The sequence below is a fragment of the Oncorhynchus kisutch genome, linkage group LG10 (genome assembly GCF_002021735.2).
Source record: "Oncorhynchus kisutch isolate 150728-3 linkage group LG10, Okis_V2, whole genome shotgun sequence".
NCBI classification, from domain to species: domain Eukaryota; kingdom Metazoa; phylum Chordata; class Actinopteri; order Salmoniformes; family Salmonidae; genus Oncorhynchus; species Oncorhynchus kisutch.
The window spans coordinates 52,613,128-52,627,219 of record NC_034183.2 but is presented as its reverse complement, the minus strand read 5'-3'; the positions used below and the strand labels follow the sequence as shown (position 1 = coordinate 52,627,219).

General features: G+C 44.8%; 1 protein-coding gene across 3 annotated transcripts; it reads right to left on the bottom strand.

Moving 5' to 3' along the window:
• Nucleotides 1-5,908: 5,908 nt before the first annotated feature.
• On the bottom strand, nucleotides 5,909-13,764 carry LOC109898390 (alpha-2,8-sialyltransferase 8F-like). Of its 3 annotated transcripts, none has more exons than XM_020493351.2 (8): nucleotides 12,808-13,104; nucleotides 11,201-11,284; nucleotides 10,942-11,019; nucleotides 10,089-10,233; nucleotides 9,878-9,990; nucleotides 9,686-9,778; nucleotides 9,050-9,523; nucleotides 5,909-7,033 (listed from the first exon to the last, which is right to left on the bottom strand). In XM_020493351.2, exons 2-8 carry the CDS (start codon nucleotides 11,242-11,244, stop codon nucleotides 6,775-6,777), a joined length of 1,206 nt encoding a protein of 401 aa, XP_020348940.1. In that variant the 5' UTR covers nucleotides 11,245-11,284; nucleotides 12,808-13,104; the 3' UTR covers nucleotides 5,909-6,774. The 3 variants fall into 3 exon arrangements, with proteins under 3 accessions (XP_020348940.1, XP_020348939.1, XP_031689833.1); XM_020493350.2 differs by having other exon boundaries at nucleotides 5,910-7,033; nucleotides 13,049-13,764; XM_031833973.1 differs by lacking the exon at nucleotides 12,808-13,104 and adding an exon at nucleotides 12,420-12,664 and having other exon boundaries at nucleotides 5,910-7,033.
• Nucleotides 13,765-14,092: the final 328 nt, after the last annotated feature.

The following is a 14,092-nucleotide window of genomic DNA, read 5'->3' as shown; positions in this document are numbered from 1 at the left end:
TCGAGAGCTACAGACAAATAATCTTCGAGAGCCTTACGTTCGGGAGCCGACAGAGAGTATAGTCTACCCCGGGGGGGGGAGTGGTTCCTGGAAGGAGATCAATACTACAATCATACGACCGGTGCGGAGGAAGAACACCGTGCGCAGATCGTGATATTCCTCCGGCACCCTCGTCAAATCACCAGGCTCCTCCTGTGAAGAAGAGACAGAGGAAACAGGAGGGATAGCAGACATTAAACATTTCACATGACAAGAGACGTTCCAGGAGAGGATAGAATTACTAGACCAATTAATAGAAGGATTATGACAAACTAGCCAGGGATGACCCAAAACAACAGGTGTAAAAGGGGAACGAAAAATTAAAAAAGAAATGGTTTCGCTATGATTACCAGAGACAGTGAGGGTTAAAGGTAGCGTTTCACGCTGAATCCCGGGGAGAGGACTCCCATCCAGAGCGAACAAGGCCGTGGGCTCCTTTAACTGTCTGAGAGGAATGTCATGTTCCCGAGCCCAGGCGTCGTCCATAAAGCTGCCCTCCGCCCCAGAGTCTATCAAGGCGCTGCAGGAAGCTGACGAACCGGTCCAGCGTAGATGGGCCGACAAGGTAGTGCAGGATCTTGAAGGAGAGACCAGAGTAGTAGCGCTCACCAGTTGCCCTCCTCTTACTGATGAGCTCTGGCTTTTACTGGACATGAAGTGACAAAATGACCAGCGGAACCGCAATAGAGACAGAGGCGGTTGGTGATTCTCCGTTCCCTCTCCTTAGTCGAGATGCGGATACCCCCCAGCTGCATAGGCTCAGCACCCGAGCCGGTGGAGGAAGATGGTAGTGATGCGGAGAGGGGGGCAACGGAGAACGCGAGCTCCTTTCCCCGAGCTCGGTGACGAAGATCAACCCGTCGCTCTATGCGAATAGCGAGTTCAATCAAGGAATCCACGCTGGAGGGAACCTCCCGGGAGAGAATCTCATCCTTTACCTCAGCGCGGAGACCCTCCAGAAAACGAGCGAGCAAAGCTGGCTCGTTCCAGTCACTGGAGGCAGCAAGAGTGCGAAACTCAATAGAGTAATCTGTTATGGATCGATTACCTTGACATAGGGAAGCCAGGACCCTGGAAGCTTCCTCCCCAAAAACAGAACGATCAAAAACCCGTATCATCTCCTCCTTAAAGTCCTGATACTGGTTAGTACACTCAGCCCTCGCCTCCCAGATAGCCGTGCCCCACTCACGAGCCCGTCCAGTAAGGAGAGATATGACGTAGGCGATACGAGCTGTGCTCCTGGAGTAAGTGTTGGGCTGGAGAGAAAACACAATATCACACTGGGTGAGGAACGAGCGGCATTCAGTGGCCTCCCCAGAGTAACACGGCGGGTTATTGATTCTGGGCTCCGGAGATTCGGAAGCCATGGAAGTGGCCGGTGGATCGAGGCGGAGATGGTGAACCTGTCTTGTGAGGTCGGAGACTTGGGCGGTCAGGATCTCAACGGCATGTCGAGCAACAGACAATTCCTGCTCGTGTCTGCCTAGCATCGCTCCCTGGATCTCGACGGCTGAGTGGAAAGGATCCGAAATCGCTGGGTCCATTCTTGGTCAGATTCTTCTGTTGTGAACTTGAGTGAGGACCCAAAAGCGGTTTAACAAAAACAGAGTCCTTTAATGTAAAAACACAGGGAAGACATAGATCCTCTTCAGATGTAGAAAATGGCAAAATAGACAACCCTCAGAGAGGGCGACAAATGAAACAGAAAGTCCTTCTGATATTTACAAAAGAGTCCCCTTCTTAGCAGCAGAGGAGAATAGAGACCTAATCAGAGGGAAAAAGGGAACAGGTGGGAAAAGAGTGAACGAGGTAGTTAGAGAAGATGAGGAACAGCTGGGGAAAGGAGAGGAAGAGAAGGTAACCTAATACGACCAGCAGAGGGAAACGGAGTGAAGAGAAAGAACAGGAACAAGACATAATATGACAATACATGACATAACTACAAGGTTGTTGATCTATCCTTGGTTTTCTCCTATCACAGCCATTAAACTCTGTAACTGTTTTAAAAGTCACCATTGGCCTCATGTTGAAATCCCTGAGCGGTTTCTTTCCTCTCTGGCAACTGAGTTAGGAAGGACGCCTGTATCTTTGTAGTGACTGGGTGTATTGATACACCATCCAAAGTGTAATTATTAATTATCATCATCCTCAAAAGGATATTCAATGTCTGATTTTTTTATCTACCCATTTGCGGTGCATTGGAAAACCTCCCTGGTCTTTGTGGTTGAATCTGTCTTTGAAATTCAGATAATTGTATGTGTGAGGTACAGAGATGTGGTAGTCACTCAAAAATCCTGTTAAACACTATTATTGCACACAGAGTGAGTTCATGCAACATATTATGTGACTTGTTATGCACATTTTTACTTCTGAATTGACTTTGTCTTTTCATAACAAATGGGTTGCATACTTATTTACTCAAGAGATTCCCGCTTTTCATTTGTATTCAATTTGTAACAATGTCTAAAAAATATAATTGCACTTTGACATTATGGTGTATTGTGTGTAGGCCAGTGACACAAAATGTAATCCATTTTAAATTCAGGCTGTAACAGAATAACATTTGTAAAAAGTCAAGGGGTGTGAATACTTTCTGAAGGCACTGTAAATGCCAGGGCTGATTTCTGGTCCTAGTCCGCCCCTGCGTGCTTGTGTGTGTGTGTGTGTGTGTGTGTGTGTGTGTGTGTGTGCGTGTGCAAGTGGATTTGGGCACTCTTCCAGACTCTGTGTCAACATTGTCCCAACATGGTCCCATGGTGCTTGGTGAGTGGGGTTGGAACTAGGAGGCGACGGTATTCAGCAGAAGTGCAGATGTGACACATCGCTTTCCCAGCACTTTTCATTCCAGCAGGAGACATAATGGCTTGTGATTGGCCTTGTAGGCTGTTTGTCTCACTGTGTGGGAGCTGACGGTTCTACATTAGACAGATACTTTTCTCAGACGTCACATTATGTTGATGTCAGGCCCGGAACATAAACTGGGGAAAAAAAGGTCTCCAGTTAGACTGAATCAAAATGACATTTTGTCAACTGTGTCTCCTCTTCAGGAGGCCACATGCTCTTCCTTAAGCATGTGTCTGTTGATATCTATGTAGTGAAGCACTTTATGTACATGCAGGGATCTATTTGTCTGATGATGGGTAAGTCTGTTAGAGGTCCTCTATCCTTGTCAAAGTCACCTTTTGGGGATTTCATCATAAAGCAACAGTAGAAAAGCACTGTTTTCTAGCCTTTTGTGAAGGATGTTTCTGAGAGTTCCAGTCTGGTATCCCCATCAATGTACTTCATGTCTCGCTGATGCCTGTCACTTCAGTATAGAAGCACCATATCACCAGAACAAGAAAAGACTGACATGGACTTTTGGTATGTTGTTGTATTGTTCTCACAGTCGGGCTCCCGTTTGATTTTGATTGGTGGAGAGCAGGGGGCTGTACGGACCGATCAGAAGGATTACAGTCATACAGGCTGATGCTGTGTCACTATTCCAGGGACCCATGCAGCAGACGGGTCAGATATGTCACTTCTTCTCATGTCAGCTGTGTCATATTTGTTTGGAAGTTGTTCATTTGGTGACAGTTGAGTTTCAGGTTGGTATGAGAACATTTCGATCCTTCAGGGAAGCCTTGATTGACTGTCAGAGAGGCCCCACTGGTATAAAGACAATAGAGGGGATTTCCTATTTGCAATCATGCAGAAATGCATGTTTGATTCCATCTATGATCTAATATAAGTATAATCTCAGAAAATGTCACCACAATTCTAAGAACTTAAACTCTAAGAAACTGAAACAAACTCTCTCCGATCCTTCCATTTGTCAGTCAGTTCATTAGTGAGTAAACAGCTGAGGTGGTGGGGGAATATTACAGTGTAAAAAAAAATGGAAAGATTTAGTTAGTGTACTTGTTTGTTAGATTTCCCGAAATAAGTGCTCCCCAGAGATAAGGGCCAGTGGGACACAGAGCAGAGCGGAGCTGAGAGCAGCAGCTGGCTCTACACTGAGGTCACAGTCCACATGAATGGAATCTCATGAACCCATGTTCTTGAACCGCAACATGTGGGGGCTGCTGCTTTCAAACAGTAACAAAAGTATTTTCCCTATTATGTGTCCTAGCTGACTGAATTGGCATTAAAGAAGCTGTGTTAACATGATGTATTTGGGGAAAGCAAGGGAAGAGGAAAGGAGTAACACCAGTGCTTTCCAGGGGATTGTTCCGGGTTGGTTCTCTGCCCCAGGACGATAAAAAAAAAGTAGTACCCAGCCGGTAATTTAGGTATCCCCAGTGGCTGGAGACACAGTGAAAATATCTGCTCTGGACTGGTAAGGTAGTGTAATGATAGTAGAATACAGGAGGAATAATATGTGCTAAAGGTTACTGGTGGCGCATTAGTGTGTTCACATTTAGTTACATTACAGCCTTATTCTCAAATGGATTAAATTCATCAATCTACACACAATACCCCATAATGACAAAGCAGAAACAAGTTTTTTTTTATTAAAAACTGAAAGACCCTTTACTCAGTACTTTCTTGAATCACCTTTGACAGCGATTACAGCCTCAAGACTTGGGTATGACGCTACAAGCTTGGCAAACCTGTATTTGGGGAGTTCCTCCCATTCTTCTCTGCCGATCCTCTCAAACTCTGTCAGGTTGGATGGGGAGCGTCGCTGCACAGCTATTTTCAGGTCTCTCCAGATTAGTCTCCCAGTCCTACTGCTAAAAAACATCCACACAGCATGATGCTGCCACCACCATGCTTTACCGTAGGGATGGTGCCAGGTTTCCTACAGACGTGACACTTGGCATTCAGGCCAAAGAGTTCAATCTTGGTTTCATCAGACCAGTGAATCTTGTTTCTCATGGTCAGAGTCCTTTGGGTGCCTTTTGGCAAACTCCAAGCAGGCTGTCATGTGCCTTTTACAAGAGTGACTTCCGATTGGCCACTCCACAATAAAGGCCTGATTGATAAAGTGCTGCAGAGATTGTTATCCTTCTGGATGGTTCTCCCATCTCCACAGAGGAACTCTGGAACTCGGTTAGAGTGACCATTGGGTTCTTGGTCACCTCCCTGACCAAGGCCCTTCTCCCCTGATTGCTCAGTTCCAACTCTAGGAAGAGTCTTGGTGGTTCCAAACTTCTTCCATTTAAGAATAATGGAGGCCACTGTGTTCTTGGGGAGTTCAACCTTGGTTCAATCACTTTTTTGGTACCCTTCCCCAGATCTGTGCCTAGACAGTTCCTTCGACCACATGGCTTGGTTTTTGCTCTGACATGCACTGTCAACTGTGGGACGTCATATAGACAGGTGTGTGCCTTTCCAAATCATATCCAATCAATTGAATTTACTGCAGGTGGACACCAATCAAGTTGTAGAAACATCAAGGATGATCAATGGGAACATGATGCACCTGAGCTCAATTTCGAGTCTCATAGCAAACGGTCTGAATACTTGCAAAAACCAACCTCAATGCTAAGACATTTTCACACAGCATTCCATACATGGATAATGCTATTGGTAGTGGCATAAGAGTCCGTTAATGTCTATCTTTGAGGTCTAGCAAAATACATTGAAATGGTGTGGAAAGCATATTGGAGTGAGGTCGAAGAAATGTCGGTAGGGGATAATCAAGTCGGGGCGATGCTTTCTATGGAAAATAATGAACGAGATGGAAGGTGTAGAAAGAGGAGGAAGGGAAGCGCTACTAAGGTACACAATAGTAAGGTGGAAGGTGTGTTCCACGACGCGCTAGGTGAGTGGAACTGACCTTCCACCGAGTTGCATTATTTTCCAGAGAACTCATAGAGCCCCGAGTTGATTATCTCCTTTATACCATTATCACGTTTCAGGTAAGACCCAAGTGCAGACTGTGTTGAAGTAACAATGTTTATTGCAACAGGGGCAGGCAAACGACAGTTCAAGGCAGGCAGGGGTCTATAATCCAGAGTAGTGGGGCCAAGGTACAGGCAGGCCCAGGGTCAGGTCAGGCAAGGGTCAAAACCAAGAGGACGAGAAGAAGAGAGGCTAGGGAAAAAGCAGGCACTGAGACAAAACGCTGGTTGACTTGAACAAACAAGACGAACTGGCACAGACAGACAGGTATAACACAGGTATAAATACCCAGAGGATAAGTGGGGAAGATGGGCGACACCTGGAGGGGGGTGGAGACAAGCACAAGGACAGGTGAAACAGATCAGGGCGTGACAACCATGGCCATAATTTAAGATATTTGACGCTAGAAATGTGTTCAACATCCATTAAAGTAGCTAGCAAGTTTACTACGTAGCTACAGTTTGCTGTGGTAACCAAACAAACAGACTTGCTAGTTTAGCTAATAAAACCATTAGTCCGAGCTTACCGTTATGAAAATCGAGTAAAAAAAAAAAAAAAAGACAATAATGTTTTCAATTGGACTTTTGCTTTCAAAAGCAGTCCAAACATAGAACATGTAAGAATGAATATCTACTAAATTCTACCTTCCAAACATATCTTGCATTATAGGGAAATAATACTTAACATATTACTTACAGCAGCTACAGTGCTAATAAGTGAACTGTCAATCCTGCATCCCCCCACCACTCCCTTGCTACTGTTGTTACTTAGTCACAGCACAGATTATTTACTGTCACCATGGTCACAGGGGGGAGAGTATTTGTTGTTATAATGCTTTGGCCTGTGTGAGCTGGTAACCATGGAAACTTTATGAAAGGGGACCCCCAGAAATGTTTATGGGTGTCATCACTTCCCTGGTCTCCTTCTGTTCCCCGTCCTGTGTTTTGTCCTTTGCTCTGAACCCTGTGTGGGGTCTTCAGAAGCACCCTGCCCCAGTCCCGATGGTCCAGAGACGTTGGTGTCGGGCCCAGCCCAAGGCTTCTGGCTCTGGGAGGTTGTGTTGCGTTGTACCAGTGTGGGCATGGCACTACCCAGAGAGCCAACCGGGAGACTGAGGCCCGAGACTGAGGCTGGGGCCCAGGCCATCTTTGAGCTACATCCAGGACTGTCAAATGGTACAAAGAACCAGATTGGAAAATATCTCTGTTTGAAGGGTTATGTAACATCAGTGTGTTAATGTTACAAATAAAACACACTGTGCCAGGTTACTTTCAAGCACTGGACTAACAATGGACTAATGACACTCACTAGATAATTTTCACATTTGTTTTAAAAGACAATTGCATCATTACTCTGAGTTTGTTGGACCTGGGTGAGGTATCTAGTACAGTCCTTGCTGTGTAAGAACCCTTTATTGTTATTTTATGTTTACAGGATCATCGAAACACTGTTTTTTCTTTCCCAAAATGTATTTTGAAATGATGAAACAAAAAGTGTTGATATAGTAGTAGGGTCATTCCAGGAAACGAGTCCCTTCTGGTGGCCTAATGAGACTCTTTAAGGAAACGCTCTCTAAAGTTGTGGGAGCGTTTGTTGTTAGCTGGGTTTTGGGTAGTCTAACTTGGTGAAGAAAAAAACGTGTTTTATTTCACCTAATTTTAACATTCTGTCATGAAGAGCACATGTTCAACTTAATAAAAAAATGTGTTTTCTCATTTTAAGAGTTTGAATAAAAAATTACTAGTCGGTGCCTATTAAGTGCCAAATAAAGTATCAAGGTTGACTGCAACAGGGTATACCATTTAATCTTAAATCAGCCATTCCTCCTTGTGACAGGAGCAATGGAAGCTTTGGGTGGGTGAAACAGAGAATGGCACATGAATGCAAGCATTACAAACAAAAACAATTTTTTTTTAAAATAAATTCTAGCCTGTTCCTATATGGGTAACAGGGTTGACATGCCCCACTCAGTTTTCCACCACAAAACACCAGAAATTTGCTAAAAAAATGATGAGAAGCAGCTCTGCTTTTACACTATTAGATATTCAATGTTTCGTTTCAAAAAATATTTTATATTTTCAGTTCACAGGGTTGACCTTAAAATGACAGACAGGCATTTTTTTTTTATCATACGAAATAAATCATAATCTTCAGAAATAACTTTGTCAAAGCAACAAAATAAGCTTTACAATGATGGTAATAATGTTGGGTTTAAGTGCGTTAGAATCTTTCTTGACGTCACAGAGGGAGATATAGAAATTCAGAATTCTGGTTCTTTAGCCAGTCTTTATTCATATTAAAAATCTGATTTATTGAATTTACCATGTGGTCTATATTAATGGGCCCTTCATTTAATATAACAGTCTTTTAAAATGCAATATTGGTGCACAATTTCTACTTCAAATATCAAAAGAGACAAAAAAAGGGACTCATTTCATGGAACGACCCTGTACCACATTGAATGTATTATACACAATGTCACAATGAGATATAACACATTTAATCATCATTGATATTAAATATGTATATGACTGTAACGGTCCAGCTGAAGATTGTCCAATCCAGGAGGTGTTAGATTGACATGACCATACATTCAGTTAACTCTTAAAGGCTCGCATGTGATCATTTTGGCTACAGTCAGAAAGCGTAGTCATATTAGGCCCTCCACTGTAGTTGGGAAGGCCTTATCTAAATCATACATGCTCCAAGATACTTTGTATTTAACCACCAAAATGGCTTCTCAGTTAATGTCCAACAAAACAAAAAAACATTCTCTATGTTCTAGCTGGAACACTTGTGACGATACAAACATCATTGTAAATCTATACAGTATATGATATGCATATTTCATGTATTTATACCCATTTTGGGTCCAGTACAAATCATTTGATTGCGGATCAACCTGTTTCTGCAGACTCTCAAAAATGAGAATCGACAAACAGCTGCTGGGGAGACTAAACGTCCCAGCCTCCACCTTGCTCCTCCACTGTGACCAGACAGCTGACACATAAAACATGCCCCTGTGCTGAATACCAGAGTGTTCAGGGCCAGTTGGGGCCATCCGATCTGGCAGGTAGCAACGACTGGGTAAGACTCCTGAGAGAGTCTACAGGAGAGCCCTATGTCCCTGTTGTGTATGTCCTAGCTGTAGGTACATTTCCGGTAAAGGGGTGGGGCCTACCTGGCGGTGGGTGCACACTCTCCCAGGTGTATCCTGAGCACGCCCTGGGTGTGGAGTCTTAGCAGGTGGTCAAACTCAGCGGGCATGGCGTGCACCGTCTTCTTACTCTGCCTGTCGTCGTAGTAGTGGTTGGTGAGGGGCTGGTGTCGGTGGGGGTGTTCATTAAAGGGCCAGAACCCGTAGAGATGCACGTTGGCACACAGCTCCAACGCCAGGCTAGCCACGATGAGTCCTGTGCTGAGGCGTACCGTTCGCAGGCCCTGGCCCTGCCAGAAGCGAGCCAGACTCTGTAGGTACTCTGGGTTGAGGAAGACGGGCCGCGAGGGGCTGTCAAAGTCCTGGATGGTGTAGAGGGCCCGCAGAGACACGGGCGTGTTGTGGCCATACGAGAAGGCTGGCAAGAGCATCAGGGAGTCGCCATAGCTACGCAGGCTCTCCACGAAGGGCCGACGACGCTCCTGCAGGCCCCCATATCTGAGAGAGGATGGGATGGAGAGAAAAAAGAGAGAGGTTGAAGAACAGCTGGAGGAGATACATTTGACCAGCACTAGAATATATGACCAGATCATTTCTCAATCCACCATAAAACACCAGATGATAAGCAGTATGAGAAGCCCAATGTACCCCCAAACTCACTTCTCCATGAGGATGCTGGGATTAGCTGTCACCAGGTCTGTCTTGTTGCCCACGTCTCGCTCATAGCCATTCTCCAGAGGAGGGAGGTTACACCTGAGAGAGGGAGACATAGAGGGAAGTAGTCAGTGAATTTGTGTCTAACAATGTTTGGGAGGGAAAGGTAATTATTGTGGAGTAAGTTCTGTCTCACACCTGATAACAAACTGGGCCGAGTCGATTTTCTCTCCACAGCTGCTATTAGCTAGGATTCCCCCATTCCCAACCACAGAACACGTATCCCATGTCGTATTCACAAAAGGATTCTCCTGTAGGCAACACAATATGTGTCATGTCACTCTCTTTCTTAAACACACACTCACACACACTATTCATTGAGGTGACGCTCTGGACCAGAGCAACAAACCTTAGCAAAGGTGCTGAAGAGTTCAGGGGTCACCTGAAGAGGCTTCCTTTTCTCTCCATCGTACACAACCTTTGACCCCAGAGGAGTGTTAGCCTGTGTTACCATAGCCTTGGTGAGTCCATTACATCTGTTACTCAGAAGAGACCTGAGAACACAACAATAACCTTTTGATTATAAGATAAAGACACAGTATTAAAAGCGTACTGTAAACGAATCGTATTTCATACACACGTTTCTCTTATTTTGAAACAGTCTGGTTAATAAGTTCGGTATAAAAAGCTACTGGTGATAAATGTAAGAAAATATCAGATACAGGGATACATAAACAAGGCTTCATCGTCTTGTCTTGATATAAATATAAAAATTGGAAAGGGATGTTAATTGAAAAATATAGTATTTTAGAATTTCTTCTCTCGAGTGTCCTTCCTTTCAAGTGTTTATTCATTTACAAAGCTCCTTGCAGTTCTCTTTTGTGTTGTTTGTATACAGAAGTCTCTGTATACTCAGAGGGAGTCTCTGTATACTCACAGGGAGCTTTACTAAGCCAGTGTTAGCCTGCGGAGACAGGACAGCTGAGAAGGGAAATACCCACTGACTGATGCAACAATCACACGACTCTGACCTCTGCTGCTGCTGCTACTAGCAGCGCGAAGAAGTAAACGCTAACATTTCACAGGTCACTTCCCCTGCTTTTAAGCACACTTCCACGTGCTTTTGTTTCTCATTCTTCTAAGGTAGAAAGGAAACATCCCTTTGGTTTTAGTTTGTGACCCTCACAAAGTGGTCTTAGGCTCATCGTGGCTGGCTTTTAGTGGGGCTCAGAGTCTGGGTTTATTGTGCGTTGATATTTCACCTGAAATTTCTGAACTTGTCCTCCTGCTTCTTCCAGCTGTGAGAGTAGAGCTCCACCACTTTGTCAGTGACTGTATCCCTTTGACACACACACAGACACACAGACACGCACACACAGACACACACACACACACACACACACAAAACATAGAACATGCAGTTATGAACCATATAATGAAGTTAATAACAGGAGAGAGACAGATGAGGTGGTTGTTGAGCAGAGAGGATTGTGGGTTGCCAGGGCGTGTGTCTAGTCTCACCTGCAGCCCTTGCATGTTCTGGAGGGGACTGGCCCAGAGTTCATAATATGACTTTTGTGGGGGGGTCTGCCAGGTTGAACATTGCTATGTACACCAACAGGGACAGAGGAAGACAGAGAGAATAGAAGGATGAGTTGACCTCTGTTTGAACCCAGTACACCACTTATCTTGTCAACACTTGTATATCTGCGTTGTTTGCTGTTGTATTTGCAGTGTTTGAGTTTACCATGTTACCTTCGCTGAATGAATTGTGTTGATGTGATCATTTTACAGTGGGTTTACATTAAATCAATAGCTGAATGTTGTGCGCACTGTAACAATAACCTGGTGAGCTAAAGGGTTATCGAGAGGCAAAACAGAACACACCGGGCAGCCATTTTACCATATCCCTCTGAGTCTAGCGTGTTTTACTGATTATCTAACAGGAAACCCTGAATTCGTGAAGGGGTTTCACAGCAGCATTACACAAGTAAGTGCCAACTGCAAATGAACGGAAAGACAGGGGACTGTTCATATTTAGATCTGATAAGTAATCCGAGTGCAAGATCAAGCCTGGTTTTACTGTATACAGATAATCCCCCTTGAAGTGAACTATAAAGAGATATTTTATGAACACACTACAGAGGGTGCATGAGTTTCCCCACTCCAGAATGCGACACTCTTGTGGACAGTTTTTTATGGTGGGATAATTGTCATATCCTGCAGATGGTGAATGTCAATGTTTAGTTCTAAGAAGAATCTGAGAGTCTCAAGTCACATTCAGACAGAGACCATTTAGACAGTTAGTTTCATCGAGACATGACTGGGGAGGGGAAAAAATGGCTCTCAAGTTTCCCTGTCACAGAAGGGCCGACGCTAAGCGAAAACAGTGTGTTCATCAGGCGTGTTTTGCGGTAACAGCATGAGAAGGCACATTGCAGTGACTTTTCGATCTCGATCTCTTGTACAAATGTTCTGTTCCCCTTTCACTCACTTATCTTCCTCTGCCTACAGGCAACTTATTAATTTCCCACTGAAAATAGATCACTATTTAAAATCAATATCTAACAGAGCACACCTACAAGCACACGCCAGGTTTGTATGTTTTTTTTTTTAGAAACAACTGGTCAAGGGGAGAAAAGATCTGCTATAATGTTTTTGTTTAAGTGTGATATTTCAACATTCACCAACGTTGAACCATCCATGTGCATTTGCAACACCTTCAACTTATTCTACCTACCATTGTAAAATTAACAGTTGAGTTCGCTTCAACACAAGATGTCAAATTGGTACAGGTTGTTCAGAGTTCATTAATAGTGGGCTGGTATGAAATCCATCAACTCTGCTGAGGCACAAACAGACGTTTCTCTCTCTCCCTCTCTTTTCCACCACATAATCATGAGGTTTCGGTGGTTTAGTTAAGATGCCCACAGTAACAAGCATTGAGAAAGCCAACCACTGCTTTGAAGAGAGAGAGAGAGAGAGAGAGGAGAGAGAGAGGGGGAGAGAGAGAGAGAGAGAGAGAGAGAGAGAGAGAGAGAGAGAGAGAGAAGGTGGAGAGGGAACCAGTGAACAGGCAGTGAACAGGCATAACCACCAATACCAAACATATAATATACAACTCTTACCTTGTTCCACTACAGCAGCTACTCACACCAACCGATGTGAAACAGTCACATTCTTAAAATCAGAAGTGTGGAGACTCACTCCCTTCCTCCCTTCCTCTCGGAATCTGTCTGGAGGATATTCAGCTAGCTACCACCAGCCAGACCTAATCCCCCACCCTAGCCCGGGGCTAAAGGCTCCAACACCTGCCCAGTCAAGATGGAGGAAGTTAAGGAGAAGGGGTGTGAAAGGAGTGGGACTCACTGTTTGCTGAAGAAGTACCAGACGAGTGCAGTCAGGACAGTCCCCAGGATGGACAGGGTGAGCATAAAGGAGAACAGTCCCCTCATGCCTCTCTCGCCCTGCTACTTCCTCTGGCTGGCCCCCTCCTCTTCTTTTCTCTCTCTCTCTCTCCTATTGTCCTTCACTCAGCACTTACACATTAGTTTGTTTCAGACCTTTCCCCTCTTTCCTTTTCTTATTTTTACCTCCCCCTCCCTCCCTTGCTATTTGCCCCAGATTGTCCTTCACTGCTCACTCTCGCTCTTTCTGACTGTGGTTAATCTTTCTGTCTCACTCACTCCCCCCTCATTTTCCGCCCTCTCTTTCTCTCTCTCTCTCCGTCTCTCCCCCTCTGTCTCTTTCTCAGAGCGTTTCCAGGCACACCTCTTCTATAAGCAGACTATCATATCTCTGTCTGTACCCTATAAAAATCTCCTCTCTCCTTTCCCCCCCTCTTTTCTCCCCCTCCGCTAGGCTCCTATAGAACTACAATGTCAGTCTTTTGTCCACACGCCCTCCTTTACGTAGATTGATGTGTCTTGTTTCCTTTCATCTCCTTTTCTGGCTTTCTCTTTCTCACTCCTTCTTTGAGAGCACACCACGCTCTTACTTTCAGTTCACTGTAGTCCCTGAGCTCAAGCTGTTGCTCTGTCTGCATTCTCCAACCCCACCCCTGAGTCCTAGCCTTCTCTACGCTTTCCCCCTCCCTCCCTTCCTGTAATACACCCCCCCCCCCCCCCCCCCCCCCGAACCACCTCTCCCCTCTTCTCTCCCCTCCTCTACATGGAGAGCAGCCAGTAATACAATTCCCTGGTACTGAATTAGCCCAGGGTCTGCCTCTTGACTTATGTGTGTGAGTGCTTATGAGTGTGTGTAGTGTATGCATGTGTGTGTGTGAGCGTCTGTGTGGCAGGGATTTATTTTTCCATTAGCCAATGATGGTCAGAGTAGGCTAGGGGAAAGGGCTATCGGCCAATCAGATTTACAGTTTCCCTGTTCTCTATCTCATGCCCTTCTTTGATTGTC

Excerpts from the sequence above, each read along its gene's own strand:
- LOC109898390 (XM_020493350.2), bottom strand. The coding sequence starts at position 13,134 with ATGAGGGGACTGTTCTCCTTTATGCTCACCCTGTCCATCCTGGGGACT. Across the intron at positions 9,779-9,877 it reads TCGGCCCAGTTTGTTATCAG|GTGTAACCTCCCTCCTCTGG; the intron begins GTGTGAGACAGA and ends TCCCTCTCTCAG. Across the intron at positions 9,524-9,685 it reads CCCAGCATCCTCATGGAGAA|ATATGGGGGCCTGCAGGAGC; the intron begins GTGAGTTTGGGG and ends ATCCTCTCTCAG.